Below are 15,605 nucleotides of genomic sequence, written 5' to 3'. Positions count from 1 at the left end.
TTTCATTTTTTTTTCCCCTCCCCATGGTGAACTGTGCCTTTGGCAAATGTAAGCTTTTTTCTCTTTTATTTCACCCCTGCAAGCTCCTACATCTCCAGAGACATTTTCCTCATTTTAAGATTTACCAGACAACTATTATGATACTTTTTCCTGACTTCACCTACCTGTCCATATCCACTGTTCCTCCCTCAGCCCTTACTGTGCTTGTTGCCAAAAACCAAAGCCCAATATTGCACCTACTGAGAACATGCAAAATACAGTTGTATTGGAATTACAGTAAAAACAGTTTTAGATAAACCTTTGGAAAAATGTTTTCCAAAGAAAGAAGAGATATATCAAAACCTCTATAATTTACAAAATCCCCATATAATATTGATATTCTTAAACAGCCATTTCAATTTCTAGTTTCAGGAGGATGCTTCTTTCTGGAATTTATCTCAATTTAAAAAAAGCAACCTTCCTTTTTCTGCACCAGATCTCAGTTTTGCAATGAATATTATTCAGTCATCAAAATTCTGCTTTTCAGCAGCCTGTATGACACAGGGATGGTGACTGGAGGCTGAAAACTCAAGTTTTAGGAAGAGCTCTACTTGCCTGGATTGGCACTGCCCTCATTTCTGCATGTTAAGGACAGAAAACTTGAAGGTTTTAGTCTTTAAAGAGTTGAAATCCCTGTACCTCCAACCATTTACCATTTTGGGGACAAAAAATTAATGACAGCTAAAAGCTTAGAATACAATAGAAGCTAAATGTGGTAAATCCTTCTTTCAACTGCTTGAGCGGATGAGTACTATACTTTCAAGTAATGTATTAATGAAAGACATTTCATGATGCAGTGACTTCAAAGAAAAAAGATGTTGGTGAACCAATAGAGCACAGGCATTACTAAAGGGAGTTGACACACTTATACTCTTCACAGCACACATTCCTCCTCAAATGAGTTAGAGAAAGCTGAAAACAAGTAACTTTTGGATAAGGCAAAGCCCTTCCTAATCACTCACTGTCCTGATTCAGCACATAAAAGATCAAGAGTATTTTACTCAAATGTATGAATTAATTCTGGCATTGTAAAGAAATTTCCAGGTATTCCAAGTATCTTCACATGAACATGGTATCTTTCATTTCAGCCTTAATTTTTTGCCAAATGGATCAATCCCATGTTCTCACAGTTATGTGTGAAGTTCTTGCTGTATCAAGCACCTGGGATCCTCCTGGCTGAAATAATTTAAAGAGCTGTACAAGCACACTCTCAGAAATATCCACTTGCTGGAAGTGGGTTTGGCCATACTTAGATCTTTAGTGAAAAGCTTGGCAGAAAACAAGCACATTTTGCTTGCAAAACCTCTTTCACGCTGCCCTCATCTGCTTTATCACTTTTCCTTATTTCTAGCATGGATATAAGTAGGTTGTTTTTGATGAAAACTATTCTTCTGAAGTGTCAAAGCAACTTAGTTGATTTCATGTCAAGTTAACATCAACTTTAAAACCTTGTGAGAAGTGGCATATTTTTTTCCTTAGCCTCCTGATATATGATGTATCATTTCTTTCAAGCAAGAAAAGGAATTTCAAATTATCTTGCCAAGCCTTGGCAATAGTACACTGGAAAACAAAACAGCTTGCAAAAATTGAGCTTAAACTGAAGTTTAAACTAGAATAATTATATCGATCCACAATAATAGAGACAAGATACAGATCAATGTATTTGCTGTTCCTAGTAATATCAGTACCAATTTAAATAAAAAGGGCAAAGAGATGCAGCCACAGCCTAACAATCCATGCCCTGCCCCTTTTTCTGTATCTAAAGTCTCTTCCCCATTCTTCTGGATGATTTAGAAAGCCCTGTTCCTTCGAAGTTTTTTGACCTATTCTCCTCTTTTGCTAGGAAGTATGTCAGAATCCCTGGAATCTTGCCACAACAATCCGAGATCTTGCTGTTGGCCCCTGCCTTACTCTAAGATGCACAAGAATCAAGATGTAAGACAGGCTACAAAAGCTTTTAAAAAGGAGGAAAACCAAAGCAAAGATGCACAGCATCCCTGTGTGGTAGGAAAAAGCTCTAGCATGATCCATACAACGCAGCATATAGCTGGAGGCCTTCCTTTGGTGAGTGGATGGATCCCAGGCCACTGTGCACTGAAAACTGCAAACAGGTGAGTTTCTGCTCATGACTTATGTACACAGCAAGACCAGGAAAAGACTCCAAAGAACAACTTACTGGATGCCAAGTGCTTCATGCAATAGGAAGGAAAGCTTTAGTTCTAAACAGTGGCAAAGAAAAGTGGTGATGCATCTCATTACTATGTTACTACAGAAATATTACTACAGGCATGACTGCAATCCCATCAACCTCAGAAGATGCAGCTGCTGCCAGCAGGATATTGCAAGAAGCTACAGTCTGGCTAAACTCTCCAGTGTTTTTAAAGCACAGATCAGTTAAGTGAAGGAGGAAGAGAAGCATCGGCAAATCCTAAGTCTTTCACCTAATCATAGTGACATCTCAGTTGTAATCCTGCTTGGTAGGCTAGACCTCCTCCCGCAGAAGTATGAGGAACTTCTGAATACTGGAGCTAAATGATAAAGGTGGTACCTTCCCTACTTCATCTTTACCCTAAAGCATACCATGCATCCTTTCCCTTTGGTTTTGAAAAATAACTGGGTAGGACCTGCCTACTCCCATCTGAAAAAATGCTTGCTCTTCTTACAGAGTTGATCAACATGTATTCCAAGTTTTACAGCCTCATCCTCTTACACATGTAGTACATTTAACATTATACTTTCCCCAACTTGTCACTTACTCCAACATCTAAAAATGACTGTCCCACTGTTCCACATTATACCCTGTGGAATTATAGCATTCTCTCTCAAAACACACAAGTACTGCTTATCTGACACAAAGTTATCAGGCTCTTCTCCTGTTCTAACAGTAGTTCCACCAACACCTCCACCCCTTTAAACAACTATAAACAATGAATTGAAGTGCTTGCAAATAACTCATGCTAGCTACTGCTAGCTTCTGGAGTTACAGGTGTAAGGGTACTTATCTAAATGCTTTAATGTCTGATATTCAGAAATTCCAATTCTAATGAACCTGATCTTCTGGAGTGGCAGGCTATGCAGCTTTAATGTATCTTTGATTTCTTCATACTGAATTCTATTTTAGTTTCATTGATACCATCTGGATTATAATTATTTCCAAATCCAGTATTTCGGATTTAGCTTTGTTTGATATTAATTGTAAAACCACTATTCTTCTTGTTTTCCAGATTAAATTCTCTTGACTGTATCAATAACGCAACACATCCTTCCCACTTGAATTCCTATTCCTCTTAGGACTTTCTCTTTGCTTTTGCCATGTAAAGATTTGCTATTGCAGATAGTATGTTAAGAGATGAACGTAGGGACAAGGAGGATGACAAAACAGAATGATATTTCAAAGAACTCTCTACCTCCTAAATTATCAGAGCAGCAGACAAGCAAATCATTCAAAAGCCTGAATGAGATTTGATGTGACTTCCACCCAAGCAGACACAATACCAACTCATTAACAAAGTAGCTTTTAACTCCAAATGCATTTTCAATTAATTAATTCATTAGATTTGCAATGATTTACAAGCATATGAATGCTTTGTAGAGTATCTTGAAATTACAGTTTGGCAAACTGTTTAAATTCAGCTTTCAGCATCAGACAGCATGAGATACTATATACCTAACCTGGATGGCTGAACGCACTATTATGACTAGTCAACTGCTACTATAAAGATACAGCTGTAACAGTAAAGAGCTCAGGAGTGCTCTGGAAACAGTTATTTTTGAGATGTTATGAGAAAGCTAATACAGAGCACTAAGAGCTCAAAGGATGCTCTTTTACAAATGCTGAAAGTCTCTAAAATGTCATTTTAAATGGTTCTGTTTTTCAAAAAGGAGGTAAAAAACTATACTTACGAAGTAAACTGCTCCAAAACTTCCATGTCCAATTTCATGTAAACCCACAAATATTTCTTCAGGATCATCTTTGTAGAACAGGTCAGCTATTTCTGGGTCCTTTGGCACCCCTTTGCGCATGTTGAACAGTATTATGAACTAGTTCGCGCTTTCAATTCCCAATCAATTTCTTCCTTCATCGACAAAGTAGTTTGTAGACAGCATTCAGCACCTGGTGAAAAAGTTTCTTTAATCTGTTTCCTTTACACTTCTTCTCTGACAGCAAAATAAGAGGAAACACTTTCAGGAGCAATAGACTTCACTATTGTTTCCTTCAGCTAATTCTTTTCAATTATTAGTCCAATTTAGATATAGAGATTAAAATGCATTCAGAGTACAACAGCTCATTTATCTCACACAGGAAGCAAGTGCTGCAGTTACGCTGAAGTCCACTTGAAGACAAGAGCCCTGTTGCTATGCAAAACATCCTGTGATATGAGTTTGTTATTGCTGGTCTCCTACTGTGTCCGTTTTTAGACCATCACTGTTATTCCTCCTACTTTTCTCTGCTGTTTGCTTTGTTTCTCTACTCCCACTTGCCAGCTGGTGGTAGTAGAAAAGTTAGATTCTATTCCACAGAAACACTTCACAATCATATGATTTTTATTTTTTTTATTTATTTATTCACAGCTATAAGACAGCTAACGCTACTGGATTGGGATGGCTCCCAGGTCACAGACTTATTGCATTTGGAAGACCCTAGATTCCATCACGTAAGGCAGATCTTTACCTCCTTAACATCTTTCTTTAGCATAAGCATATAATTAGAACAGAACTGAGCTGCATTTAAACGGTTTCCAGTGTTCATCCCCAAAGTTTTATTTATGTGAGGGGGGAAAATAAACAAAGAAAAAGTAAGTTCAGGAAGTTTCACGCTTCCTATCAAAACATCCTGAAAAATCTGCATTGGTACATCAGACACCGGTGCACAACACAATGACAGATGCCTCTACTCATCTGCTTTTGACTTCTGAAACCCAGTAGATTATCTGCAGGTGAATCAACTGGAACAGCTTCTAACAACAGTCTGGAGCACATCTAAAAAGTTCTTCCAGATACATAGTTCAGCACCTCATTTATTGAGACCACATCTTCTCTGTGCATAAAAGAAAAATACTTCTGCAAACATGCACTAAAATGTTCAGCCTACCTCATGATGTAAACAAGTGTAACATTTAAAGAGAGACCATCTGAAATTCAGCAATCAGATAAAATCAAAACTAAAACACACATAAAAGGCTTTAGGTTTCATACTGCAAGCGCCATCCAGACAGAATGATGAAAGCAGAGCAGAATTTTGGTCTGATGCTGAGACAGTGTCCTTGGCTCAGGATAAAGTAATGGAGCAACAAGCACAATAAACAGTGGTTCATTAGAGGTGCAAAGTACTCTGCTGGAGCATACCTGGGTAACTGTGGCACAAAGCATGCTCTGTGGCTCAGATTCCTTTCAGCAGCATTGTCCTGTGCTCTTGTCTCCCCAGACTCTATGCACTCTCTTATTCTGCAAAGGAAAACAAATATCAGTATTTAGAAAAAGTATTTTAAGTTTTATACCTTACTCTAATACACAAAAATACTACATCTAAAAAACACCACCGACTAGCAGGGCACCATTTGAAAGTGTAGTTAAAATGAGTACTGGCTATGAATGCTAATGGTAAAGATACGCACTTCTTGTGTGGACTATATCACTGTAAGAGAAGAAACCAGGAAAAGTGGTTAAATGCCAAGTTCTTTGAGTTTTTATAAAGACACTTAACCCTGCAGGGGCATAGGTGAAGCATGGAAGTTTGCTCTTCGAGTACACTTTTTAGATTGCCTATAAAAAGGACAAAGCTCACAAAGCTGTCTATTACTTAGCTCAGTATGTTGTACCTGATGACATACAAGACTTCAAAGTCAGTCCTAGGCATTAATAAGACAAACGTTGTCAGATTCCACCAGGGAGAGACTAAGCAATGAAAAGATGAAAAAGCAGGGCAATCACTTAGACCCATCAGCTGAAGTCAGGTCTAGGTTGCTCACAGTTAAGGATGCAACTCACTGCAGTCGCTCATTCCTACCGGCGTAGCAACACTCCTGGACAGCCACAGCTGTCCTCTCTCTCAGCGGGGTCACACACAGAGAGCTTGAAATCAGCTCGCCCTCATAGAAAAGGTTATCTTGTAGCCACTTCCACAGTGGAAATGCTTCCAAGTACAGCACACTGCAATAGTTATATGGCCAAAGTTTGAATTAATATGCACCTGAATTAATGACAAGCAAACTAACTCATCTTTGCATTTATGGGGGGGGGGGGGGGGCGGGGAAGAGCAGATATCCTCCCAGTAGTAGCTAACCTTACCAAAACATGGTATTTTTGTCTACTGTTTTCAACACAGTGCAATACTATCGAGCTGTTAAAAAGATACATTTGAAGAGCTCCAGAAAAAGGTTCTGCAATTGAGTTTAAAAAAAAATATAAAAATATCAGGTGTAAACAAAAGCTAGATTAATTAAATGGTTATCAATTCTCAGCTGATTGGCCTCACCCAAAGGTGCTGTATTTACTACATGCCTGCAGACAGGGACGAAGAATGCAGTATTTCAGGTCTGGCATTCTTCAGCCAGGTGAAAAATCAGTTTGCCTTTAGAACAATAAAAATAAGCCAATGAAGAAAACAATTTAGCCATCTGTAGCCGAATGAATTTCTCTGCCATAAATAAAGGCTGTGCAGCTCTAATATTCAAGGATGAATTAGTATTTAAAATGGGAAACTAAATGTCAATATATAAAGTTAAGCCCCAAGTAATAATGTCATTCTCCAATTAGGACAGACATTCATAGTGAGGTGTACAATAAGAAAATATTCTCAGCAGGACTATTATTTTCTAGTAGCGATTATCAGAAAAACTTATGATGGAAAGTGTATTGAGTAATTTGAATCCTGTTGATCTGAGCATGATACCAACTGCTCCATATATGCCTGCAGTGCCTCTTGGTACAAACCCCAAGAATCCTCTGCACAACGACATTACAGCACGAGACATGCGATTCAGGCATGGGACAGCACAAACCAGAAAAAGATACAAATCATACTGCTTTGAGGTAAGCTGGCAAGGTCACAAATTCTCAATATTAGAACTCTCTTCTAGATACATGAAGACTGAAATAAAGATGGTTTAAACAATGGCAGAGCATTCTGGGAATTGAATGCAATCACTAGGAAAAAAAAAAGTTCAAGCTATGGTCAACTTAAGCAAGTTCCTTCAGTTAAACTACCGAATTAACACATCAAGAAACCTTTTCTACTAGAAGCCTGATTTCTACTTTTCATCCTCCAAATAACACACCTAAAGCAGCACTTGAGACTCTGCATGTTCTGAAGATCACAAATGAAAACAGCATTAGTCACACTGGTGGTGGCTTACAGAAGTGACAAGTGACTCAAGATTTTCAGAGTTTGGGAGATCAGCATTTTGTTCAGCCAAGGCCATTTGGCGATGCCTCAAACTGCCTACCTAGAAATTAAAGCTTTCAATCAACAGCTACTAGTGAAAAATCCCTGTCTTGGATGAAAAACTTCTTGTGCCCCATTTCTGAAATACTGTAAGGGGCTAGAAAAATAGGATGAATTCTTGAGAGCAAACTCAGCATCAGAAATAATACTAAGAAAAATATTTAAAAGATTCTCTGAGAAATAATTCTCTAATGAAGATTACAGAACATATTATGAAAACCAGAAAGAAAACTAGTTTTTAAAAGGCCTACAACTATTCCAGCGACAGCTGGGGAAAACAGTGTTATGTTGGACATATCTATATGGCAGTGACTCTGTTTCCGTCACGTCACAGGCAGAGGAAAGTAAAAATCACTGGTTACTTTAAAATCCAGGTCTTTGTGGGAAATGCACCAGGCAACTTGTGGCCTGCCCAGCACAGAAGTGCCCAAAGCGATGGTGAAATGCTGCAGAACTGCACTGAAAACTACAAGTGCAAGATGATTATGTTCTTAAATCAATGAAGCAACCCTGCTTAGAGCAGTTCGCTGTACTACTCCCCTCCTCTCCCACCCTTCAAACACAAAAGCCTAGGAACACAATCCAGCCAAAGTAAACCCCTCCGGATGGAGTGGGTTGTTATTGCTGTAGTTCTGGCCCATTGCCATTTTATCATAGTGTTTCAAGGATTTTCTACTCCTCACTTACACTAAATGACACAATATCCTGGCGTTTTAGTGGCTGAGGCAAGACAACAGCAGGTCTTATCATGGAGTTTCACCAGAAAACGATGGCAGAGAATATCTGAACAGTCAGGCCAGGAAGTAGATAGCAGCATGCTACTGCCTAAGAACAAGGAATGGTAAATTAGTGATGCATCCTGTGGGCTACTCATAGACTGGACCCTGCATAACGCTCAACAAGTCTCACTACTACAGCAAACAAAGTGTTTTTATTCTCCCACCAGTTTAAAGAAAAGCAAAGTGCCCTCAATCATAAGCAACCCTCACATTCAAAAACCATGCGTTACTGCTTTTGCTACATATGTTTGCACAAAAATTTTCTTGCTACCAACTACAATCTCCAGGTGAGAACCGGTTATATATACTGATAACAACAGAAAAAACCTCAGTACAGAGGAAGCAACAGAACACAACTGGAAGTGCCTTTCAAAAGTGCTCAACTACCCACATTTCCCAATATTTCATGGATCTAAAATTACGTCCACGTATAAGATGACAGTTATACTTGAGAACTCAAATATTACAACTGCTAATGAGATGTCTTCACAGAGCATGGCATCAGAAAATTCAAGATATTTACTTCTTTGTCATGTTCACTAAACAACTGGCAACCTGCCCAGCATCCTCAGTTCACAGTGCATCCAATACACACAGCAGTTCCCACACTCTACAAGCATCTCTGTTTCACTCCCATAAAGTGTAAGGGTATGGCTTGTAAAACACAGCTTGACTTGTGTCTCACAACACTACAGGCCTGTTTCAAATGTGTACAGGAATACACAAAATTAGTTTTAGTTCCCAACTACACCATGGTACTTCCCAAAACAAGGACAGTTTTCCAGTTCAAGAAGAAAAACAAACTACAGGGAACGAGGTGGAACAGCAGCAGATTCCACCCATAGGAGGGCACAGCAGTGACACAGCTCGTGCGTTCATTTTTAGATTAATATTTTCGGGAGGAAAATTTTACACCAGAATTCTCTTCCCAAGAATGACAAACACATTTCACACTCTACAAAATCTCCAAAAATCTGGAAGACAACATTAAGAAGGAAATTCTCAGACAGATTCAGCTGATAAAAACTGTCCCAAATAAAAACCTTTTGAGCTCAAAGTAGGCACATGCTCAAGTTCCACTGCAGTCCTCACACACAAACTTATATTGTTTTGTTTGAGTTCTGGGTTTTGGTTGGATTTTTTTGTGTTAAGTTGGAGCTTTTTTGTTCTCTTTAATTGCTACATATGGCTAGCTTTCAAGGCCATACACACACTTCACCCTGTGCTTTTGCAGCTAATTCTGCAGACCACAATCTCGGGTGAAGAGTCTATTACTTCGCAGAAGTGGGTACTTTGGCTTTTTGAGAAAAGCTTAAAATATGGAGGCTCAAGAGTCTGTCACTGTAATGTCTTTGATTGTTAAGAATTACTTTCCAGCTAGCATTATGTAGCTAAAAGCAACGAATGGGGGTTTTCCCCAGTATATTAGCACTTAGTTTATTTTAATGTTTAAAACAGTCGGATAAACATATCTGGTATATAAATTCAAGCCACTTGTAAGTCTGATGACAGTGTATACAAAAAGCAACTGGACTACAGCCTTTGTTTGCTTAAATTTATCACTGATTCCAAGAAACTCAGAAAAGACTTAACTTTGGCCTAGAAGCAGCAAGCCCCCATGTCTTCTCTGCAAATTTCTTTTTGCAAAATGATCCAATTTGTATGTAACTGAGTTGGAAGGTACCCAGTGACCTTCAGTAGCAAAGAAAAATATTTTTGAGTATTGGAAAACACTCTGCAGGTATCAGGATAGTGCTCCCTGAGGGCACGTGGCGGGTGGATCGGGTTCAGGAATCAGGACACAGCCTGCTAAGAAAGGTGTATAATGTAACCAGAACATAAGCACAAAAGGTGCCCAGTCATACAGTTAGCAGCCAAGACCCATAAGCTAGTTCCTACAGTACCTTTTTTGCTCTGCTTTTCAAAGAAGTAACTTCCCAGAACATCCAAGTCAATTACACAAACCATTTTTATTAACATTTGCATAATATTTGGATGCAATTAAAGCTCTTCACTACCTACAACTTCTAAAAACAACTGCGAGAATTCTTTTTTGCCACGTGTTCAGCTCCGCAATCCACTTCAAGTATCACCCTGACACAGACGTACTTTGATTCAGCATTCTCCAGTGCTCATACATGCATCAGGTCATTTAGAGTTAACAAGATTACTCATGCTAATAAAACCCCCTGAATCAGAACTGACTAAGGTGATCACTGCACACAGTGCCCTGGGGATATGAAATTAAACTAGTAACTTGCAGGTCTTATTGCAGATACATGCCTTCATTGAAGCAACTTTTTTACCTGATTAGAAGCAGGAGTTTTAAAGGAAACATTGTTCCACTTGCAACTCCTCTAGGACTAGCATTCATGTGTCAAGAATAAGAAAATAAATTTATTAAAACAAATAAAAACATAAAACCAGTGGACTTAAAGCAAAAACCCCAAACAATTAGTTTTAGTTGTATGGAATGTTTCAACAAGTATGAAGTCAAGCAACACACCAGCCAAAGGAATCGGTACCAGCTGTGTTCAGAGGAAGTTCTCCTGGCAAAGACACCAGATATTATAAGATATGGCAGAACGCAAATGGATCAAAAAACCACCTGTACATTATCTTTCTCCTTGAACTCCAGGAAGACCTTATAAATGACATTAAGCTTCAGTAATTTCAGAGTTATTAGGCACTGGAGTGAGGAACTAGTGGCATCTATGGCACTCATCTACCAAAAAAAAAGTTCTTGTTTATGAACATGAAATAGCACAATATACAAGCTAAAAAATTACACTGATCCTCTAATTTTCCTAAAAGTAACATTACTCTGAATTGTGCTGTGGAGATACCCTGGGAGCTAAACACAACAGACAGGAATTCAGTGATTGCAAGACAAACGCACGCAGCAGCACACACCATGAAGAGCTGCAACTATTGATACCCTGAATTCTGACACCATGTTTTTATGTTCCAGAAAGTTCAGCCATCCTTCCTGGATAAACTTTACCACAGGTTAGAAGAAAATGAAGGTAACAGTTATTCTGAAAGCAACAACCTCTTCCAAACCTACTGTTCAAAGGCTAAATGCCATCTTTTCTCTGCACCTGATCCAAATCAGCACTATTAGTCCTACTATTTGCTTCATGAAACTCCACAGAATTTTAAAAGCTGTGAAATAGAGTGCTTAATTCTGTTGTTGCTTTTCACATTTTCATCCAATGGTTGCTTAAAAAAGCAGGAACAGAACAAGGAGGAATACATCTGAGAGACTTCTGATACGCTCATTTAGGTCAACAGATAGTCCTCAATTTTGAGCACTGCATAGGCCTTCTGAGGTATTAAACCTGGCTTTAAAAGGGTATCTGTAATTTTTCTCTATAATAATCACCCCTTCATACCCACAACCCTCTATGAAAGTAGGTAAAGAATTCTGACAACTAAGGTGGTCTTCCCCAATAACATTTACCTACAGACCATTCTGCGACAATAAAACCTTTTTTCCCCCCCAGATGCGTAACAAAGAACACCACTTACTAAGGACTTCATACAACTCTAGTTAATTTCACTACCTACGAACCAGAAATGTTTGCAAACATTATCTGCTGTGTTCACAGTATAGCAACAGCACAAAGAGAAGGAAATGTGGTATCAGATAGTTTTCCAGCTCAAAATTCCAGTGTCTCTTTTTAGACAGGTTCCCCAACAGAGGCTCAAAACTACTGCCAGGAACAGCCCTGCTTTGCTATTGTCCATAGAGCAAAAAGGAGGGGTGGGTTTGTTTGCATTGTTTTTCCCTCTTCAAGGAACCTAGGAAAATCTCTAACAACAAAGTTAGTATCAGGCAGCCTTCCCCCAATACCCACACAGCTCAAAATGCAGCCAATGACTTTAAAAGACATATGTTTTTGACTATCCTGCTGCAGATGTTTTCGTGTTTTGAAAATTTTACAGCTGTCAAAAAAATAATTACATGATGTTTTTGATGACAAAATTGTGAGAAAGCTACTAGGAATGGGTTAAAAACTAAGGTGATTAACCCAATTCTGACAGTCATCAAAAGTAGCAAACAAGTTGATACGCCCAAATCTTGACTGCAAGTGGTATATTAAGAACAAACTGAAATAAAAGATATTATAGCATTTCTTAGTACCTGGACACTTGTCCTTACAGGCAAGAGCCAAGCCCATTACCCTCTCTTTGCTTTGCTAAATATGTGTCATTCTAGTTACCCAAGATCATGGGGTAAAGCCTGGGCTTCCTTCAAAAAGTCAAACAGCACCGTTCTTTACAACAGATATGTAACGAAAAAGCAAAACTTCACAGCATGAGACACTGGGTGATGCTTCTCAACAATTTTCCAGTTAAATTTAAAACAATTTAATGAAAATATATATGTCCTTAATTTGTTTAAGGGTAATTAACACTATCACATTTCTTTGGTCAGAATGTGTATTTTATCATAAAATCTAGAGTGCGTTACTAGAATTTTGCAGGTTTATTTGAGAAGATTAAAAACAGAGTCATGAAATAAACCTTGTGTAGGTAAAAGAAAAAGGCTTCTTGCTCTGAACAAAATTTCTCAGTATTTCATCATGGCACACTTGAAATAATTCAGTAGTACATCTGGAAGGGAGGAAAAATACATGAATCATTCTACATCCTAATGTACATAAGCCCAAACAGCACCATACAGAGAAATATAAATTTCTTCCTATCTTCTCATCAATACATCTCTAACACATCACATACGGGTCATGATTTTTTCTGTAGCATTTTTATCAAGCTCATCATCATGTTGCTTAAAAGACAGTGAGCTCTAGATAATTATAAATTCATGACTATTATGCTGTGTGCTACTCAGAGGCAAAAATAAGTCATCAAATTTGTTTATGAAAGATGAGACACCAGAACGCTCAGAGTTTCCTACCTATTAATGTAATGGCTTCCAAGAAACTGTATCCATTTTGTGGTTTAAAGCTATTTTTAGATATTTTTAAACAGTTTATATTTTGACCATCACATAATCAAACAAAAAAGACAGCAAACGGATAAATCTGTTCCCTAGACTGTCCAAGATGATTCTGTACTGAGAACTGACCTACTGCTCACCTGCATTACAAATCAAAACTGTAGGATCAACACCGCTGACACTAAAGCAATCAGTGACCACCAGATCATTTAAATAAGCACACAATGAGGCTGCACACATACCTCCCTCTGCATTTCAAGCTCAGTTTCTCTGAGATGTAGGAAGTGACTATTACAAAAACTCTGAACATATAAAATTTCTATGAGTTTAAAAATTAGTTTTCATATCATTAGCTTAAATGGCATGACTTCGGATTTGTCCCTTAGAGTAAGACAGAAGCTGCAGGGAACAGTTCGACTTAATGGAAGCTGACATATAATTATGCTACTGAACAGTTGCTTTGTGCTACCCAAGGAAAAGGTGTGTTTTAGAGGAGATACATGTATATATTTACATATGAAAAGCCTGTGATATCATAAGGGCCAAAAAGTGATGTCATTATGTAAGCAGAAGACAACGAGTAAGATCCTTTAATGTAATGGTGTCTTAGTGCATCTACGTAATTTTTGTCATAACACTAGCTGACTTTGAAAAATAGTTTTCTACTTAAAAACCTGTTTATTCTCTTCTTGCAAGAAAACATAACTCAGTGATTTTTCTGGAAGCTATATCACAGCAAAACTGGCCAAAAAGAGAGTCGTGCAGTAGGTCGTAAACAAAAAGAAAACAGATGCAGACTGCATTCATCACAGAGGAGGGAGAGAGAGATTCTCTGACCATGGGGCGTCAGAGTACTTCACACAACAAACCAAACTGTGATTATCTTTTTTAAATTTTTCTTTCTTCTGTTTGAAGAGACAGAGGAAGGTAAATTTGAGGTATGTCCTTCACGATTCTAAGACAATCCATGGAACTTCATTATGCACTTAATATTAATGAAAACCCTGAACCTCTTAATTTCTGAAGAGAGTTGCACAGTGCAGTGTATGTTGTTCATCCTCTCCATTGATAAAGGTTTAGACTGAATCCTAACCTCACACTGCTGCTGGTTTAAGCAGCAGCAGAGAAAGCACAACATTCCAGTGTATTCCCCCCAGGATGTCTGGTCTTCTCTGCATTACACTTCCCCACTATACATCGCTGCCCCCACCCTTCTTAGCCCCATGAATCTCTCCCAACTATACACTTCTCCTTTTATAGACCTCCTTCCTTCCTGCCTCCTCTGTGCCAACCAGAGATAACGCTTTAGGAAATAGCCTTTTTGACTACTTCAGTTCACCATTTTAGCTCGGTCTGCCCCCAGTGACTGACTCCCAACACACCCAGCTCTCTTCCTGACCTATTTACAGGCACAACTGCAAACATTAACATATATAACAGGAATTTTTTCCACACTCATATAATTAAAAATGGCTGCACCTGTTTCACTCAGGTGTTTAAAGTCTGCTTCAGGAATGGAATTAAACATGAAAAAGCTTATTTTTAAAAACTGACAAAAATTTCATTTCATGTGGGAATACTATTATTAAAAGAAAAACCTAATCTAGCACATACCAGCCAAGAGAGAATCAGTCATTAATATTACATGACTCACCCACTGGCTTTCTAGGTTTATTATTTTATAGCATATGTATTTTTATGGCTAGTAATAAAAGACACACAGAAGTGAAATACAGATGTCTAATGTCCAAAACATCATTATTATCAATAGTAATTGTGTATAAGAAGAGATTTTTTATCCTCTATGAATAGAGTACTAGATGGCTGAAAATCTGGAAAGAGATACTGTGCTGCTTTTATTCAGGATTCAAAAAGATCTGAAAAGTTGCTCTGTCAGGCATCATACGTGCTTATAATATGGCCCTCTTGAGGATACCTCTTCTTTAGGATCATTTTAACATCTTTATGACAATTACAGCAATTATTTACATGCAGCAGTTATCACAGAATCATGAAAGGACCAAATACATTTTTATCTGCCATAATACAGTAAACCATCCACAAATAACACCACACACCATGAGAGCATCCAGCTTTACACAACACACTAATAAAACAGTCCAACAGCCTGTTTTACAACCACAGGCATTTAATTTCCCAGGCAGCTTCAGTGAAGCTAACAGTTATTTGGTGCATAAAGCCAGGATAAAGCTCTGCAGGCCAGGAGGACGCATCAGGGAGGATGACACACCAAGAGGTTTGGTGGTCTTTTTGTTCCTGGGATCCCTCTAAGGGTTTCCATGTACTTTTGTCCCTCAGAGGTTTTGAAGCCAGTACTGTCCATGCTTTAGAAAACAGAAGCTGTTAAAATGAGAAA

The 15,605-nt window shown here is 38.3% G+C and overlaps 1 protein-coding gene across 3 annotated transcripts in view; it reads right to left on the bottom strand.

Annotated features, from left to right (window-relative positions):
* The window catches only part of TAOK3 (TAO kinase 3), a 93,021-nt gene that overhangs the window by 46,275 nt on the left and 31,141 nt on the right, over window positions 1-15,605 (bottom strand). For all 3 annotated transcript variants that reach the window (XM_055796890.1, XM_055796888.1, XM_055796889.1), the window contains 2 exons: window positions 5,386-5,484; window positions 3,943-4,153 (listed from right to left, as the gene is read on the bottom strand). In XM_055796890.1, the coding sequence (XP_055652865.1) occupies window positions 3,943-4,062 (120 nt within the window). In that variant the 5' untranslated portion in view covers window positions 4,063-4,153; window positions 5,386-5,484. The remainder of the gene's footprint in view (window positions 1-3,942; window positions 4,154-5,385; window positions 5,485-15,605) is intronic.

The sequence above is a fragment of the Falco peregrinus genome, chromosome 2, assembly GCF_023634155.1.
Source record: "Falco peregrinus isolate bFalPer1 chromosome 2, bFalPer1.pri, whole genome shotgun sequence".
NCBI lineage: Eukaryota > Metazoa > Chordata > Aves > Falconiformes > Falconidae > Falco > Falco peregrinus.
This window is presented reverse-complemented; position numbering and strand designations above follow the sequence as displayed.